The following is an 18,666-nucleotide window of genomic DNA, read 5'->3' as shown; positions in this document are numbered from 1 at the left end:
AAGAGAATTCCTGGTTTCTTGATCCAGATTTAGTAGAGGGGACAAATCTGTGTAATCCCAATTCCACTGACTGAGCATGCAAAGTTGCAGCGGTCTGAGATGCAGGCGGGCAAACGGTACTATGTCCATTGCCGCTACCATTAAACCGATTACTTCCATACACTGAGCCACTGAAGGACGAGAAGTGGAATAAAGAACACGGCAAGAGTCTAGAAGTTTTGACAATCTGGCCTTCGTTAGGTAAATCATCATTTCTACCGAATATATCCCTAGGAATGAAACTTTTGTTAGAGGTGATAGAGAGCTCTTTTCTTCGTTCACCTTTCACCCATGGGACCTCAGAAATGCCAGAACAATGTCCGTGTGGGACCTGGCAACTTGAAAAGTCGACGCCTGTATCAGAATCTCGTCTAAGTAAAGGGCTACCGCTATACCCTGCCTTAGGACCGCTAGAAGGGACCCTAGAACCTTTGTAAAGATTCTTGGTGCTGTGGCCAACCCGAAGGGAAGAGCCACAAACTGGTAGTGCCTGTCTAGAAAGGCAAACCTGAGAAAACGATGATGATCTTTGTGTATCAGGATGTGAAGATAAGCATCCTTTAAGTCTACGGTAGTCATATATTGACCCTCCTGGATCATAGGAAGGATGGTTCGAATAGTCTCCATCTTGAAGGATGGAACTCTGAGAAATTTGTTTAAGATCTTGAGATCTAAGATTGGTCTGAATGTTCCCTCTTTCTTGGGAACTACAAACAGAATAGAATAGAAGCCCTGACCCTGTTTCTCCTGCGGAACTGGGTGGATCACTCCCATAACTAGGAGGTCTTGAACACAATGTAAGAATGCCTCTCTCTTTATCTGGTTTGCAGATAAAAGTGAGAGATGAAATTCCCTTTTGGGGGAGAGGTTTTGAATTCCAGAAGATAACCCTTGGACACAATTTCCAATGCCCAGGGATCCTGGACATCTCTTGCCCAAGCCTGGGCGAAGAGAGAGAGTCTGCCCCCTACTAGATCTGTCTCCGGATCGGGGGCTGCTCCTTCATGCTGTCTTAGAGGCAGCAGCAGGTTTTTTAGCCTGTTTCCCCTTGTTCCAAGCCTGGTTAGGTCGCCAGACCGGCTTAGACTGGGAAAAAGTTCCCTCTTGTTTTGTGTTAGAGGAAGTTGAAGCTGCGCCACTCTTGAAGTTTCGAAAGGGCCGAAAACTAGACTGTTTGGTCCTTAATTTGTTGGACCTGTCTTGAGGAAGGGCGTGACCTTTTCCTCCAGTGATGTCAGAAATTATCTCCTTCAGTCCAGGCCCGAATAGGATCCGTCCTTTGAAGGGAATGTTGAGAAGTTTAGACTTTTAAGTCACGTCAGCTGACCAGGATTTAAGCTCTAGCGCCCTACGCGCCTGAATAGCAAAACCTGAATTTTTAGCCGTTAGCTTGGTTAAATGAACAACGGCGTCAGAAACAAATTAATTGGCTAGCTTAAGGGCCCTAAGCTTGTCAATAATATCTTCCAACGGGGTTTCAACCTGTAGAGCCTCCTCTAGGGACTCAAACCAGAAAGCCGCGGCAGCAGTGACTGGGGCAATGCATGCAAGAGGCTGGAGAATAAAACTTTTGTGAATAAAAATTTTCTTAAGGTAACCCTCTAATTTTTTATCCATTGGATCTAGAAAAAGACAACTGTCCTCGACAGGGATAGTGGTACGCTTAGCTAGAGTAGAAACTGCTCTCTCCACCTTAGGGACCGTCTGCCATAAGTCCCGTGTAGCGGCGTCTATAGGAAACATCTTTTTAAAAACAGGAGGGGGAGAGAACGGTACACCTGGTCTATCCCTTTCCTTAGTAATAATTTCAGAAAACCTTTTAGGGATTGGAAAAACATCAGTGTAAGTAGGTACTGCATAGTATTTATCCAATCTACATAATTTCTCTGGGACTACAATAGTGTCACAGTCGTCCAGAGTTGCCAAAACCTCCCTGAGCAATACGCGGAGGTGTTCAATCTGATTCTGATATGTCTACATTTAAATTTAAGCTTGAAGTATCTTCCCTGAATCAGAAAAATCACCCACAGATTGAAGCTCCCCTGCTTCAGCTTCAGTATAATGTGAGGGTGTATCAGACATAGCTACTAAAGCGTCAGAGAGCTCTGTATTTATTCTAGTCCCAGAGCTGTCTCGCTTTCCTTGCAATCCGGGCAGTTTAGATAATACCTTTGTAAGGGTATGATTCATAACTGCCGCCATGTCTTGCAAGGTATACGCAATGGGCGCGCTAGATGTACTAGGCGTCCCCATAGCGGGATTTATAGGGTCTGACACGTGGGGAAAGTTAGACGGCATAACTTCCTCCTTGTCAATTTCTTCTGGTGATAAATGTTTTAAAGCCAGAATATGGTCTTTGTAATCTATAGTAAAATCAGTGCATTTGGTACACATTCTATGAGGGGGTTCCACAATGGCTTCTAAACATAAATGAGTTTCTTCTATTTCAGACATGTTTAAACAGACTAGTAATGAGACCAGCAAGCTTGGAAAACACTTTAATAACTGTGAACAAGCAAAAAATAAAAACGGTACTGTGCCTTTAAGAGAAAAAAACAATCACAGAAACTGCAAAACAGTGAAAAAAGCAGTAAATATTACGAAATTTTTTACAGTGTGTATAATAGGCTAAAAGAGCATTGCACCCACTTGCAAATGGATGATTAACCCCTTAGTTTCAAAACCGGATAAAAAAAACAAACGTTTTTAAACAGTCACACCAAACTGCCACAGCTCTACTGTGGCCCTACCTGCCCATACAACTACTTTGGAAGGCACAAAAACCCTTTAGAGAGGTCCTAAATGTTCAGGGGACTCCTTCAGGAAAGCTGGATGTCTCAAACTGCAAAAACGAATGCACAATTTAGGCACGAAAATAGGCCCCTCCCAACCTATACTCACAGTGAGAGGGCCTTAAAAAACTATCCCTAGGCAAAATCTAGTCAGCCATGTGGAAAAAACTGGGCCCCAGAATAAAGTTTTATCACCAATATGTAATAAACGTTCATACACCTTCAAGCAAACGTTATATCTATTCAGTAATGTGAGTAAATAATAAAAATATTACCCTTTACAGCAAGCATGATACCAGTAGTTATTAAATCACTAATCAGGCTTACCTTAAATAAATCCGGTATTGTCAGCATTTTCTAGCATATCATTTCTCTAGAAAAATTTAAAACTGCACATACCTCAGAGCAGGAGACCCTGCACGCTATTCCCCCAGCTGAAGTTACCCATCTCTTCAGTTATGTATAAGAACAGCAATGGATCTTAGTTACAACCTGCTAAGATCATCAAAGACCACAGGCAGACTCTTCAACTTTCTGCCTGAGGCTAAAATAGTACAACTCCGGTACCATTTGAAAATAAACTTTTGATTGAAGATAAACTACATTAATGCACCACATCTCTCTAGCTACTTCCCTTGTCAAGAGCTGCAAGAGAATGACTGGGAGGTGGCAGTTAGGGGAGGAGCTATATAGACAGCTCTTTTGCATGAATATTTAAAATATACAGCTAAGTTTGCCCCACAAGGAAAGGAACACTTAACCCTTTACAGTGAAAAACCGGATACTTAAGGCCTAAATCCGGAAAAAACACCCCCTGCACCTCGCCACAGCCCTGCTGTGGCGCCTACCTGCCCCCAGGGATTGGAAAAACAGGGTTAAAGCTTCGATTTGGCCCAACACTTCCACCGGAGTTGGAGCTTGCTTTGCAAATACAACTGCGCAACTGAGGCGTGAAAATAGGCTCCGACCATCTCACTCGATGTTTTGCAGCCCAAATTAACCGCACCAGAGCGGTTTCAAACTAGCCATGTGGGTTCTTAAACCCAAAAAGGAAGCCAAGTGTACCCTCAATAAAGGCTCAAAAACGTTACTGCCAAAAACGTTCGTTATCAGCACTCCCAGTTCAATAAACATTTGCCCACAAACATTCAAACTCAGTGTCAACCATTTTTTTTAGCCCCTATAAGCAAGTTTTGTAATACCCCTCTTCTCTTAGGATTACTGCTTACCCTTACCCTCATGGGGATACGGTCAGCCTTTCTGAAATACCACAGTCTCTCCAGAAAAAATGACTGAACATATATCACTGCTATATAGCATGAAAACGTTCCTCACACTGAAGTTTCTTGTACTCCTCAGCCATTCTGTGGGAACTGCTCTGGATCTTAGTGACAAATGCTAAGATCATCAGCCTCCAGGCAGAAGTCTTCATCCATCTGCTGCCTTGAGAGTAAATAGTACACACCGGTACCATTTAAAACAAAAAACTCTTGCTTGAAGAAAATAAAAACTAACATTTTATCACCTCTTTCACTTTACCCTTCCTAGTACTTAGAGTAGGCAAAGAGAATGACTGGGGGGTGGAGTTAAGGGAGGAGCTATATAGACAGCTCTGCTGTGGTGCTCTTTGCTACTTCCTGTTAGCAGGAGGATAATATCAAAAAAGTAAAGGATGAATCCGTGGATTCGCCGTATCTTATAGAATAAAGGCTTAATGCCCAAAGGGATACTGGTGATCCTAAACGAAAAAACCTTAAATGTAGGCAGAAAGATTTTAACGCTCTACACATCCCCATATATCTGCATCTGAGAATTAATCCCCTCGGAGAGAATTCAGGGTACTGTGCCTCAAAAACACCATCCTATAGTAGACCTGGAACTCTCCAGTGTCTGTAAAGCTACTAGAGATTACGATCCCTTATGTATGGGCCGTCTGTAGCAGAAGAGAAAAAGGACTTACCCTCAGAGGACTTCAGCGATGGATGCAGTCATAGCTCTTCCAGGTCTGACAGCAAAGACATCCATCTGACAGGGACCAGAGACACAACGGAAAGCAGTGTAAGCTAACACCAATTGCTGGAATGCAGACAGAGAAGTTACAGCTACCAATACTCTTACTAAGAGGATTACATGGACACAACGTTAAGCTCAGTCCTATCTTGAAGAGAAGCTACCCATTAAAGGACTATAATTTCTTCAGAGCACCATCCCCACTTCCTCCTAGTTACAGAGGCAAATAATGACTGGGGAGTATGGGTAGTGGAGGGATACTTAAGCTCTGGCTGGGGTGTCTTTGCCTCCTCCTGGTGGCCGGGTGGTGAATTTCCCAACAGTAATGAATGGAATCGTGGACTCTACATGCCATTGGAAAAAAAAAGGTAAATGTAATGCAATTAAAAGTCGACTACAAAAGCATGGTTTACCTGAACTATGAAAGTTTAAATTTGACTTCTATGTCCATTTAATATCTTTTTAAGAGATACTAACATTCACAGCATTGAAATTGTTTAACATGACATTTTCTGAAACCAGAAATTCAATAAGTAAATCACATTTAATCTTACCTTCCCCTGAAGACATTCAATTAAATGCCCAATGGTCATACGAGAAGGGATGGCATGGGGGTTGATAATTATATCAGGAGTAATACCTTCACAAGTGAAAGGCATATCCTAAAATAAATAAGAGAGTTTAAAAACAAATATTCTATATTTCCAAAATGTATATGCTTCTACAGATAAAAGAAAACTACCTCCTGTCTGTACTGGATACCACAGGTTCCCTTCTGTCCATGTCTGCTAGCGAACTTATCTCCTATCTGAGGTATTCTTACGGAACGCACCTGGAATTTAGGTAGAATAGGTAAATATAAACATTATTAAATAAAACCACAAAATATTATTCTAAAAGCAAAAATACATTTTTAAACAAGTGTTTTGTTGCATGAGAGGTTCTAAACCAGGCTTTTCAAACAGGAGTCTGCAGAACGTAATGTGTGCTAATCATCTATTTGACTGGATTGTCAACTCAATGAGCAATTTAAAAGGGACACGAAACCGAAAAATTAAACAGCAATCCCGTTTACTGCTATTCTTAGTCGTTTCATTCTTTAGATATCCTTTGTTGAAGAAATAGCAATGCACATGGGTGAGAATCACACAAGGCATCTATGTGCAGCCACCAATCAGCAGCTACTGAGCCTATGGTTTTCAACAAATTATATCAAGAGAATGAAGCAAATTAGACAATAGAAGTACATTAGAAAGTGATTTAAATGTACATGCTCTTTCTAAATCATGAAAGAAAAATTTTGTGTTTCATGTCCCTTTAACTTTGATTAGCATAGAACAGAAAGCCTTAGCAGCTTTTATAACAAACTTGTGTGGAAGAGCTTGTCTGTTCTTAGAATTCAGTCAAAATATTAAAGGGACAGTCTAGGCCAAAATAAACTTATGATTCAGATAGAGCATGTAATTTTAAACAATTTTCCAATTTACTTTTATCACCAATTTTGCTTTGTTCTCTTGGTATTCTTAGTTGAAAGCTTAGCCTAGGAGGTTCATATGCTAATTTCTTAGACTGTGAAGGCCACCTCTTTTCAGAATGCATTTTAACAGTTTTTCACCACTAGAGGGTGTTAGTTCATGTATTTCATATAGATAACACTGTGCTCGTGCACGTGAAGTTATCTGGGAGCAGGCACTGATTGGCTAAACAGCAAGTCTGTCAAAAGTTATGCAAAACTGGGGAATCGGTAATAAAGGGATTATCTATCTTTTAAAACAAAATAAAAATTCTGGTGTAGACTGTCCCTTTAAACTAAATATTTCACACACAAAAAAAAAACACAACGAAGGAGTGGGGATACTTTAATAAAACAGCACAAAGCTCAGAAAATGTAATGCCTAAAAACAAAGCCACCAGCTAAATAGTTTAAAATTTCTAAGCTGTTGAAACGCCTCTTAACTCAGTGCATTTTGACAGTTATTCATAGTTAGTGTTAGTGCATGTTTGCCATATAAATAACATTGTGCTTACTCCTGTGGAGTTATTTATGAGCCAACATTGATTGGCTAAAACGCAAGCCTGTCAGAAGAACTGAAATAAGGGGGGAGTCTGCAGAGGCAATCACAGATGTAAAATGCATATTAATATAACCGTCCGTGTTGCTTATTCAAAACTGGGGAATTCGTAATAAAGTTATTAGCTATCTTTTATAACAAAAATTCTGGAGTAGTCTGTTCCTTTAAATGGATGCATATTATATAAAAATATAAAACTATGTAAAAGCTGTATCTTTGCATGGTTTATGTGAAACCCATATAGTTTGTATCGTTTCATAGAAAGTTTTAAGGCTGTGACACACTGCAAGCGGAGCAGCGCGCAGCGTGTAGATGCGGCTGTGTGCGCTCAGTGTGTCCTGCCTTTTCATCTCTGAGCACTCTGCTGCGTCAGGCCACATAACTGAGAACTCAGAGATGAAATATCTCAAGTTCAGAAGCAATGCGACGCGAAGCGAAGCAGCTGCTTCGCCTCGCGCCGCATCGCTTGCAGTGTCTCACAGCCTTTTAGCCCGTGACACACTGCAAGCGATGCGGCACGAGGCAAAGCAGCTGCTTTGCTCCGCGGCGCGAGGCAAAGCAGCTGCTTTGCTCCGCGTCGCATCGCTTCTGAAGTTCAAATATTTCATCTGAGCGCTCAGCTACGCGACCTGACGCAGCAGAGTGCTCAGAGATGAAAAGGCAGGACACACTGAGCGCACACAGCTGCATGTACACGCTGCGCGTCGCTCTGCTTGCAGTGTGTCACAGCCTTTATGATAATTTTTGATGGGTCCTTTGATGAAGAATGTATGCCATAAAACAAATGTGGATGCTTTTACTTACTGTATGCAACTGCTGTTTTTACTTCTATTTATATTGCTGCCTACTATGGAGTTCTCCAGCAAACAGATAGGGAACTTGTGTAGTATAATTAGGTGCAGATTTATAGCCAAAACATTTTTATAGATTTGTTAAAATTGCAATGCCAGATAAGAGGGCTGTCTGGTGTGTAAATATTCCAAGCTCATATTGTTCCCTGTAACAAATACAGGATCTGGGGAACTACTGCTGCAGTAATGTGATTTCTAATAGCAGGTGCTCTATCATTGCAATTCAAAATCAGTATACTCTTTTCTGTGCAAAAACAAAACAATGTAAATTCCCAAAAAATTAGATGGGCTGTATCATAAAACATTGATTAGCACTACTCAGAAATTTCTGTGCAGGTGGGAGGAAGAAAAAAAAATACAGGTGCATTTATTTTACCATGCTACCAGTCCATACACTGGCTCCCCAAACAGTGCTTCCCAAACTAATTGCTGTGTCTACTGGGGAGTTCCTGAAAAATGTAGATTTGATAATGTACAGCGCACAGGGAGACATAATAGGAAGAGACAAAGCTGTAATTACAAACTAAACAGCAGGAGGTTGCTGCTGTCTTCCTCTAGTTTTTCAAATGTACATTTTGTTTGGCTAAATGTCTTCAACTCATCAAAAAAACTTGTTCATAAAAGGAAAATCAATGCAGTTAAAATTCTTTGTATTGTCATGAAAATCTTGGGATGTATGCACGGGTGTATGAGTGATGTACTGTATTGTATGAATGTGTGTGTGCATGACAGTTTCTTTCCAAATTTCCTTAATGTGATGTAGGCACATAGCCAAGTTTGGTACTATTCTTTTTGCGCTCACTGCTCAAAAAATGGAAATGTATGCTTACCTAATAAATTTATTTCTTTTACGATATGAGTCCAAGGATTTCATCCTTACTTATGGGATTACGCCTCCTGGTCAGCAGGAAGTGGCAAAGAGCACCACAGCAGAGCTGTATATATAGCTCCTCCCTTCCCTCCCACTCGAGTCATTCGACCGAAGTTAGGAAGAGAAAGGAAAAGCCAAAGGTGCAGAGGTGACTGAAGTTTAACAAAAATAAATACCTGTGAAATTACAGGGCGGGCCGTGGACGTCATATCGTAAAATAAATAAATTTATCAGGTAAGCATAAATTTCCTTTTCTTTTACAAGATATGACGAGTCCACGGATTTCATCCTTACTTATGGGATACAATACCAAAGCTATAGGACACGGATGAAAGGGAGGGACAAGACAGGAACCTAAACGGAAGGCACCACTGCTTGAAGAACCTTTCTCCCAAAACCAGCCTCAGATGAAGCAAAAGTATCAAATTTGTAAAATTTGGAAAAAGTGTGAAGAAACGACCAAGTTGCAGCCTTGCAAATCTGTTCAACAGAAGCATCGTTTTTAAATGCCCATGAGGAAGCCACAGCCCTATTGGAATGAGCCGTAATTCTTTCAGGAGGCTGCTGTCCAGCAGTCTCATATGCCAGACGGATGATACTCTTGAGCCAAAAAGAAAGAGGTAGCCGTAGCTTTCTGACCCCTACGCTTTCCAGAAAAAACAAATAAAGAAGATGATTGACGAAATTCTTTAGTCACCTGAAAGTAAAACTTCAGGGCACAGACCATGTCCAAGTTATGCAACAAACGCTCCTTCTTAGAAGGAGGATTAGGACACAAGGAAGGAACAACAATGTCCTGATTAATATTCTTATTAGAAACAACCTTAGTAAGGACCAGGTTTGGTACGTAAAACCACCTTATCAGAATGAAAAATAAGATAAGGAGAGTCATATTGTAACGCTGAAAGCTCGGAAACTCTACGAGCAGAAGAAATAGCAACTAAAAATACAACCTTCCAAGATAACTTAATATCTATGGAATGCATGGGTTCAAACGGAACCCCTTGAAGAACATTAAGAACTAAATTCAAACTCCAGGTTGGAGCAATTGGTCTAAACACAGGCTTGATTCTGGTCAGAGCCTGACAAAGAGACTGAACGTCTGGAACATCTGCCAAACGTTTGTGTAGTAAAATCGACAAAGCAGAAATTTGTCCCTTTAAGGAACTTTCTGATAACCCCTTCTCCAATCCTTCTTGGAGAAAAGATAAAATCCTGGGAATCCTAACTCTACTCCATGAGTAGCCCTTGGATTCACACCAATAAAGATATTTACATCATATCTTATGGTAGATCTTACTAGTGACAGGCTTACGTGCCTGAATCAAAGTATCAATGACCGAATCAGAGAACCCCCGCTTAGATAAAATCAAGCGTTCAATCTCCAAGCAGTCAGCTGCAGAGAAACTAGATTCGGATGTTGGAAGGGCCCCTGAATGAGAAGGTCCTGCCTCAATGGAAGCTTCCACGGCGGCAAAGAGGACATGTCCACTACATCGGCATACCAAGTCCTGCGAGGCCATGCAGGCGCAATTAGAATTACCGAAGCCCTCTCCTGTTTGATCCATGCAATCACTCTGGGAAGGAGAGCAAACGGTGGAAACACACAGGCTAGGTTGAACGACCAAGGCACTGCCAAGGCATCTATCAGTTCGGTCTGAGAATCCCTTGACCTGGATCCGTATCTAGGGAGCTTGGCATTCTGACAAGACGCCATCAGATCCAATTCCGGTCTGCCCCATCTGAGAATCAGAGTGGCAAATACCTCCGGATGGAGTTCCCACTCCCCCGGATTAAACGTCTGTCTGCTTAAAAAGTCTGCTTCCCAGTTGTCCACTCCTGGGATGTAGATTGCTGACAGATAACAAGAGTGAATGCAAAACAGAAAGAGAAGCAGTCTGCCAGGAACGATCAGCAGCATCAATAGCTTGTTCTATGGCCCGGTTACCACCTGGAAGTAGCTTCTTTCTGCCCAATTGTGCTTTTCACAGAGGAAAACTTTCCAGCAGTATATCAGTCTGATCCCGCCTACAAGGTCAGTCCAGCCCCGAAATACCAGGCAATTCTCCTCTGAACAAGTAAAAGGCAACCCCAGACTATCGTTTCGGCCTTCTGTGGGCCTCGTCAGTGAGGTGCAGCCATATTCCTCAAAGCACATTGGTTGGGCAAGGAGTCCACGTCTAGTTTCCCCCATCACCCATAGGGAGACTATCCCCAGGGTCATATTTACATATGCAAAACAGAAAGAGAAGCAGTCTGCCAGGAACGAACAGCAGCATCAATAGCTTGTTCTATGGCCCGGTTACCACCTGGAAGTAGCTTCTTTCTGCCCAATTGTGCTTTTCACAGAGGAAAACTTTCCTGTAGTATATCCGCCCATCAAATTATCTTGGATACTTCTGTCATCGCTAAGGAACTCCTTGTTCCTCCCTGATGATTGATGTAAGCCACAGTCGTGATGTTGTCCGACTGAAAACGGATGAATTTGGCCGAAGTCAACTGAGGCCAAGCCTGAAGCGCATTGAATATTGCTCTCAATTCCAGAATATTGATTGGAAGTAGAGACTCCGACTGAGTCCACACACCCTGAGCCTTCAGGGAATTCCAGACTGCACTCCAACCTAGTAGACTGGCGTCCGTTGTCACTATGACCCAGGAGGGTCTGCGGAAGCACGTCCCTTGGGACAGATGATACGGCGACAACCACCAAAGAAGAGAGTCTCTTGTCTCCTGATCCAGATAAATCTGAGGAGACAAATTTGCATAATCTCCATTCCACTGCCTGAGCATGCTCAGATGTAGCGGTCTGAGATGAAAACGAGCAAAAGGAATGATGTCCATTGCCGCCACCATCAATCCAATTACCTCCATGCACTGAGCCACTGATGGCCAAGGATTGGACTGAAGGGCTCGGCATGTATTCAGAATCTTTAACTTTCTGACCTCCGTCAAGAAAATTTTCATAGATATGGAATCTGAGTTCCCAAGAAGGGAACCCTTGTCTGTGGAAGTAATGAACTCTTTTCTAGATTTACCTTCCACCCATGAGTCCTCAGAAAGGACAGAACCATGTCTGTATGAGATTTTGTCAAATGGTAAGACGCCTGGATCAGAATATCGTCCAGATAAGGCGCCACTGCAATGCCCCGTGGCCTGAGAACCGCCAGAAGTGACCCTAAGAACATTTGTGAAGATCCTGGGTGCTGTGGCCAACCCGAAGGGAATAGCCACAAACTGAAAATGTTTAACCAGGAAGGCAAACCTTAGGAACTGGTGATGATCCTTGTGGATAGGAATATGAAGACACGCATCCTTCAAGTCCACGGTAGTCATATATTGACCCTCCTGGATCAATGGCAGAATTGTTCGAATACTCTCCATCTTGAAGGATGGGACTCTGAGAAACTTGTTTAGACTCTTTAGATCTAAAATAGGTCTTAATGTGCCCTCTTATTTGGGGACCACGAAAAGATTTGAGTAAAACCCCTGCCCCAGTTCCAGTATTGGAACGGGACAAATTACTCCCATAGTAGAGAGGTCTTTTACACAACGTAAGAACGCCTCTCTTTATCTGGTCTACAGACAATCGTGAAAGAAGAAACCTCCCCCTTGGGAGAGAATTTTTGAATTCCAGTTGATACCCATGGGAAACGATTTCCAGTGTCCAGGGGTCCTGAACATCTCTTACCCAAGCCTGGGCAAAGAGAGAAAGTCTGCCCCCTACTAGATCCGGTCCCGGATCGGGGGCCGCCCCTTCATGCTGTCTTGGTAGCAGCAGCGGGCTTCTTGGGTTGTTTACCCTTGTTCCAAGCCTGGTTGGGTCTCCAGACGGACTTGACCTGAGCAAAATTCCCTTCCTGTTTAGCGGAAGAAGAGGGGACTCCTTTGAAGTTCCGAAAGGAACGAAAATGATTTCGTTTACCCCTTAGTTTAGCTGTTCTATCCTGAGGTAGATGACCCTTACCTCCCGTAATGTCAGAAATGATTTCTTTCAAGTTAGTCCCGAATAGGGTTTTTTCTTTGAAAGGAATAGCAAAAAGCTTCAACTTAGATGACACGTCAGCAGACCAAGATTTTAACCATAATGCTCTACGAGCTAAAATGGCAAATCCGGCATTCTTAGCCGCCAATTTGGCAATCTGAAAGGCGGCATCCGTAATAAAAGAATTAGCCAGTTTAAGAGCCTTAATTCTATCTAAAATTTCCTCTAAAGGAGTCTCAGTCTTAAGAGACTCTTCTAAGGCGTCAAACCAGAAGGCCGCCGCAGTGGTAACTGGTACAATGCAGGCCGTCTGTTGTAAAAGGAAACCCTGATGAATAAATAACTTTTTTAGAAGACCCTCCAATTTCTTATCCATAGGGTCTTTGAAAGCACAACTGTCCTCAATAGGAATAGTTGTACGCTTAGCTAGGGTAGATATAGCTCCCTCCACCTTAGGGACTGTTTGCCAAGAGTCCCGAACAGTGTCAGATATGGGATACATTTTCTTAAAATTAGGAGAAGGTGAGAACGGGATACCCGGTCTTTCCCATTCCCGCGTAATAATTACCGAGATTCACTTAGGAACCGGAAAAACATCAGAGTAAGCAGGCACCTCTAAGTATTTGTCCATCTTACACAATTTCTCTGGTGGTACCACAATAGAGTCACAGTCATCTAGAGTCGCTAAAACCTCCCGAAGTAACAGGCAGAGGTGTTCAAGCTTAAATCTAAAGGACATGACGTCCGAGTCCGTCTGAGGCAATACACTTCCTGAATCGGAAAGTTTCCTGACCCCCAATTCAGAGCCCTGTGAGGGTACATCGGAAATAGCCAACAAAGCATCAGAGGTCACAGTATTCAAATTGACTTCTGTCCTGCTGCGTTTGCCCTGTAACACTGGCAACTTAGATAAAACCTCTGTAAGGGTACATGACATAACTGCAGCCATATCCTGCAGAGTAAATGAAGTAGACGCGGTTGAAGAACCCAGCGTCGCTTGGGTGGGCATTAAAGGTTGTGACACTTGGGAAGAAAGTAGCGGCATACCCTGATTCTCATCAGACTGAGAAGCATCCTTAGACACACTTTCCTTAAAGAAAATCTGCTCTTTACATTGTAAGGCCCTTTCATGAGGGACAAAATGTAAGAGGGGGTTCCTCAATGGCATCTAAACACATAGAACAAGTAGTTTCCTCAAGTTCAGACATGTTAAAAAGACTAGCAATAATAGTCGTTCTTTACTTGCTATATTGAACTCTGAAGTCAAAACATATACTCAAAAACTCAACTAAAAAGCGTACTGCGCCTTTAAATAATAAAAGCGCAACAAATTTTCTGTTATTAGTCAAAACAACATCTGCGGCAATAAAAAATGCCCTTATGTGCCCCAATTAGCTTAACAATATTGCACCGCTTGTTTGGTAATGTTATATATCAAATTTATCAGTTTTATCAACTTTTATCAATTTTTATCACTCCAGGCCCCTGCACCTCGCCACAGCTCTGCTGCGGCGCCTACCTGCCCCCAGATCACACTGATTCTGTTTAAGAAGCACTCCTAAGTCTCTTCCTTCGTGAACAAAAACAACTTAGGCCCCACTGGAGCCCAGGACCTTACTGCTGATCCGGATGAGTACTGCACGGCTGAGCTCTGGAAATTAGGCCCCGCCCATCGTGGGCGTAACTCGAGCTGTAACGAGACCCGCAGGGGAAGTAAAACAACATGTCGGTTTTCCAACATAAAATGTTAAAAGCCATGTGCACCTCTATACATACACTTGAATAATAAAGCTCAACTTCATTAAAAACTGCACTCTCATATGCCAGCTATAGTGAACAATAGCCCTTAGGCAGCAAACCGCATCTCCCAGCGTCAGCCCACACTGAATACACATAAGTGAAACATACTGATAAGTAATCAATATAAAAGGGAATTCCAAGTACACCATTTCTATAATATAGTGCATACTGATTACCCCTCCCCCAATAGGGAATAATGTCAGCCTGTTCTGATGTATCAAGTCTCCCCAGAAACAAATGACTGAACATACTTCAATGCTGCTTGTAGCATGACATGGTTCTCCACACTGAAGATATTTCTTTACACTACCTTCAACTGCTCTGTGGAAACCAGCAGTATCTTAGATAATGTTTGCTAAGATCATTATCATCAGGGCATAAAAATAAGATGTCTCCACTCCTCTTAGGAATAAGTGACTGACAATTTCTCCCTGAGAAAAATAGTACTCACTGGCACCATTTTAAAATAAAAAACTTCTTGATTGAAGAATCTAAACTAACACCTCACTTTACCTCTTCTTATCACTAACACAGGCAAAGAGAATGACTGGAGTGGGAGGGAAGGGAGGAGCTATATATACAGCTCTGCTGTGGTGCTCTTTGCCACTTCCTGCTGACCAGGAGGCGTAATCCCATAAGGATGAAATCCGTGGACTCGTCATATCTTGTAAAAGAAAAATGTAGAGGGAACATTAAATGCGGAGGTCATGCTGTGTGTGGGTGTTTATTGCAACACATGAGAAAAAAAGTTAATTAGCAATGGCTGCAAAAGGTGAAATTTATGTTAATTATACCCTCTCACTTGGTGTGTTATATAGATGTATAAAAACAAAATTGTATACCTGGTTTATTATGGACAATTATAAAAATGGGGGTCTCAAAATTTCAGTGTAAAAAGGGGTCCCAGGTGAAAAAGTTTAAGAACTTCTGCTTTACAATACAGTACAAAATATTAAGTCTAACCTACAAGACACAACAACTAATCTCCACATACTGCACATTTTCTGACCTACGTCTCTCCACTCCTATTACTACTTCTCTCTCTCACCTCCAAGCCTTCTCACATGCTGCTCATGTCCTCTGGAACTCTCTTCCCCACTTAATCAGATTGTAGCACACCACATATAGTTTCAGGTGCTATAGTTCGAAAACCCACCTATTTGGAGAGGATTACCATGCCTCCTCTAATTGATTTGCTTAATCCTAGCAAAATCTTTAAACTGTCATGTATCATTGCTGCAACTACAATCTACATGATGAGTCCAAACCCCAAACTTCATTTCTCCCCAGCTCAATCTGTAGACAGTATGCACTTCTTTTCAAGACTCCTGTATTAATTTGTTTTGGCTAGTCTATTATGTAAGATTTTATTTTATCACAAATTTTTGTCATTGTATACTGCGATGTATTGAATTTGGCAAAATCATAACATACATTAACCAACAAGTCCTACAAAGCCAAATTATTAAATCAGTTGCAGAATATGCTTAACCTAGGTAAAAGCCTATTTCCTGGATTATTTTCAATAACCAAAATCCTGCAGGCTGTAACTACCTACCAACCTATATCAAACTATCCAAAATGGCCATGCTCTTAAAATTGTAATAACTGTACTTGCTTAGGCAAACTATAGTAAATATGTTACAAGTTTTTTTTTTAATGTCAAGCTTACCCGTATCTTGCAAAACTTGTATCCTTCTTGATTAAGTGTTACCATAACTTGATCCACAATCCCAGTTTCACTAGTGCGAAGGAAAGTGCTACAGTCTCTCTTGGTATAACGTCTGTTAACACTTTCTAGCTCATCTTCGTTTTCAGGAAGTGTTACAGTCTTACCAATGATAACATCATCTCCTGATACACGTACACCAGGTGCTATTAACCCATCATCATCCAATTTATCATAGATGGCATGGCGCATTCCTATGAAAATATAGGAACAGTAGAATTATGAAGTATGCCGTTTCATTCTTAAAGGGACATGAAAAAAAGAAAAAAGTGCTCTAATATGTTAAATTCAAGCAATAGTGCAATAATAATAATGCACTGTGTGTTTAACATATGTAAAGGGATTAAACATGTAAGCTCCAAAACAGCAATACTCTACTTGTGAGCCAGCTGAACGAATCTGGTGAGTCAATGACAAGACACAACTGTGAGTAGCCTATAATCACCAGCTAGCTCCCAGTACTGCTGCTGAAAAAATACTAGTACAAAAAAGTAAGTTTGAAAACAGAAGTTAAAAACATAATTTATGTAAGAACTTACCTGATAAATTCATTTCTTTCATATTGGCAAGAGTCCATGAGCTAGTGACGTATGGGATATACATTCCTACCAGGAGGGGCAAAGTTTCCCAAACCTCAAAATGCATATAAATATACCCCCCACCACACCCACAATTCAGTTTAACGAATAGCCAAGAAGTGGGGTGATAAGAAAGGAGCGAAAGCATCAACAAGGAATTGGAATAATTGTGCTTTATACAAAAAAATCATAACCACCACAAAAAGGGTGGGCCTCATGGACTCTTGCCAATATGAAAGAAATTAATTTATCAGGTAAGTTCTTCCACATAAATTATGTTTTCTTTCATGTAATTGGCAAGAGACCATGAGCTAGTGACGTATGGGAAAGCAAATACCCAAGATGTGGAACTTACCTGCGGAATTTTATAAAATTTTACACTCTCAGATTGTACCTTTATTAAATAAGCTATTTAATCTTTATTATTCTGATTGTACTACATGTTCACCATATTTCGCTGCTTCTAATATTTCATTAATCTTAAAGAAGGGCAAGGATCCTGAGCTGCCCGGTTCATACAGACCTATTTCCGTATTAAATACCAATTATAAATTATTGACAGCGATACTTGCAAACCGCCTTAAACCGCATATCGGTGAGGTAATTCACGAAAATCAATCAGGATTTATGCCTGGTCGGAATCCTGTGAAAAATACTAGGAAAGTGTTGCTTCTCCTGGATACACTCTGGAACAAAGGCAGGTTTACCAGACATGTTTCAGGAATAGACAAAGCCATTCTTACGGTTGATGAGGAAAAGGCCTTTGACCGGGTGGCTTGGGATCATTTGTTCTCTTCCCTGGATAAATTTGGGGTCATAGGGCATTTTAATAAGTTTATCCGTTTAATCCATAATTCACCTTTATCTTCAATTATTATTAATAATATGATCTCTAATCGTTTTGTGTTACAGAGAGGGACCCGATAGGGATGCCCTCTCTCACCCTTATTATTTAATATTTCTCTGGAACCCCTGGCAATAATGTTGCGGCAAGAGTTAGAGGGTATTACAATAGCTGATCAGAAAATAATCCTTCTATTATATGCTGATGATCTTATATTATTTCTATCTGATCTGAAAAAATCATTACCGATATTACAGGAGATCTCCCTTATATTTGGGTCATTTTCGGGCTATAGGATTAATATGTCGAAATCGGAACTCCTCTGGATAGATAAGCCGCGAAATAAAATTGCCCATCCATTTCCCGTAGTTTCCCAAATTACTTATTTAGGTCTTAAATTGACGACCAATCCCGATGATTGGTATAATTTAAATTTTACACCTATGTTAGAGAAGATTAAGAAAAGATTGGAAGATTGGGCTTTTCTGCCTATTTCTCTATCAGCGCGGGTAGCACTGATCAAAACGTTATTGTTTCCCAAATTTTTGTATATTATGCAAAACATTCCATTCTTAATTCAAAAGGCTGACATTAGGAGGTTCAATACAGCCTGTTCGAAATTTTTATGGAAAAAATCTAAACCTCGTATAGCGATCCAATGTCTCATGAATTTAAAATCAGCTGCTGGTTTAATGTTCCCTAACATACAAGTTTATAATATAGTGATATTGGCAAGATTCGCAATAGATTGGATTACCAAGCAAGAACAAATTTCATCATATGATTGGGAATCGGCTCTGATCTCTCCATTTAACCTTACAGCCCTTATACATTGTCCTTTAACTGCCCTGCCTTCCAGTATTTTTTTCTTAAACACTTTCAGGAATATTATTGTTGCGTGGCAGAAATTATGTAATGATTTAGATTTGCCGGCTTATATTTCCCAATTTTTACCCATTATAGGGAACCCAAGCTTTACTCCCGGGCTTTCGAACAAGGTTTTTCAACATTGGGCGACTAAAGAGTTAAAGTTTCTGAGTCAAATATTAGATACAGACGGATTACCTATGCTTTATGCAAATTTAGCCTCAAAATTTG

The 18,666-nt window shown here is 41.1% G+C and overlaps 1 protein-coding gene across 1 annotated transcript in view; it reads right to left on the bottom strand.

The window, feature by feature from the left end:
- POLR2B (RNA polymerase II subunit B) overlaps positions 1-18,666 on the bottom strand; it is a 764,705-nt gene that overhangs the window by 12,547 nt on the left and 733,492 nt on the right. Inside the window, exons 10-12 of the mRNA XM_053700123.1 lie at positions 16,090-16,340; positions 5,584-5,673; positions 5,396-5,503 (exon numbers count right to left, since the gene is read on the bottom strand). Of these exons, the coding sequence (XP_053556098.1) occupies positions 5,396-5,503; positions 5,584-5,673; positions 16,090-16,340 (449 nt within the window). The remainder of the gene's footprint in view (positions 1-5,395; positions 5,504-5,583; positions 5,674-16,089; positions 16,341-18,666) is intronic.

Source organism: Bombina bombina, chromosome 2, assembly GCF_027579735.1.
Source record: "Bombina bombina isolate aBomBom1 chromosome 2, aBomBom1.pri, whole genome shotgun sequence".
In the NCBI taxonomy this organism is placed as follows: domain Eukaryota; kingdom Metazoa; phylum Chordata; class Amphibia; order Anura; family Bombinatoridae; genus Bombina; species Bombina bombina.
Note: the sequence above shows the minus strand (reverse complement) of the source record. Positions and strands in the feature narration are given on the sequence as shown.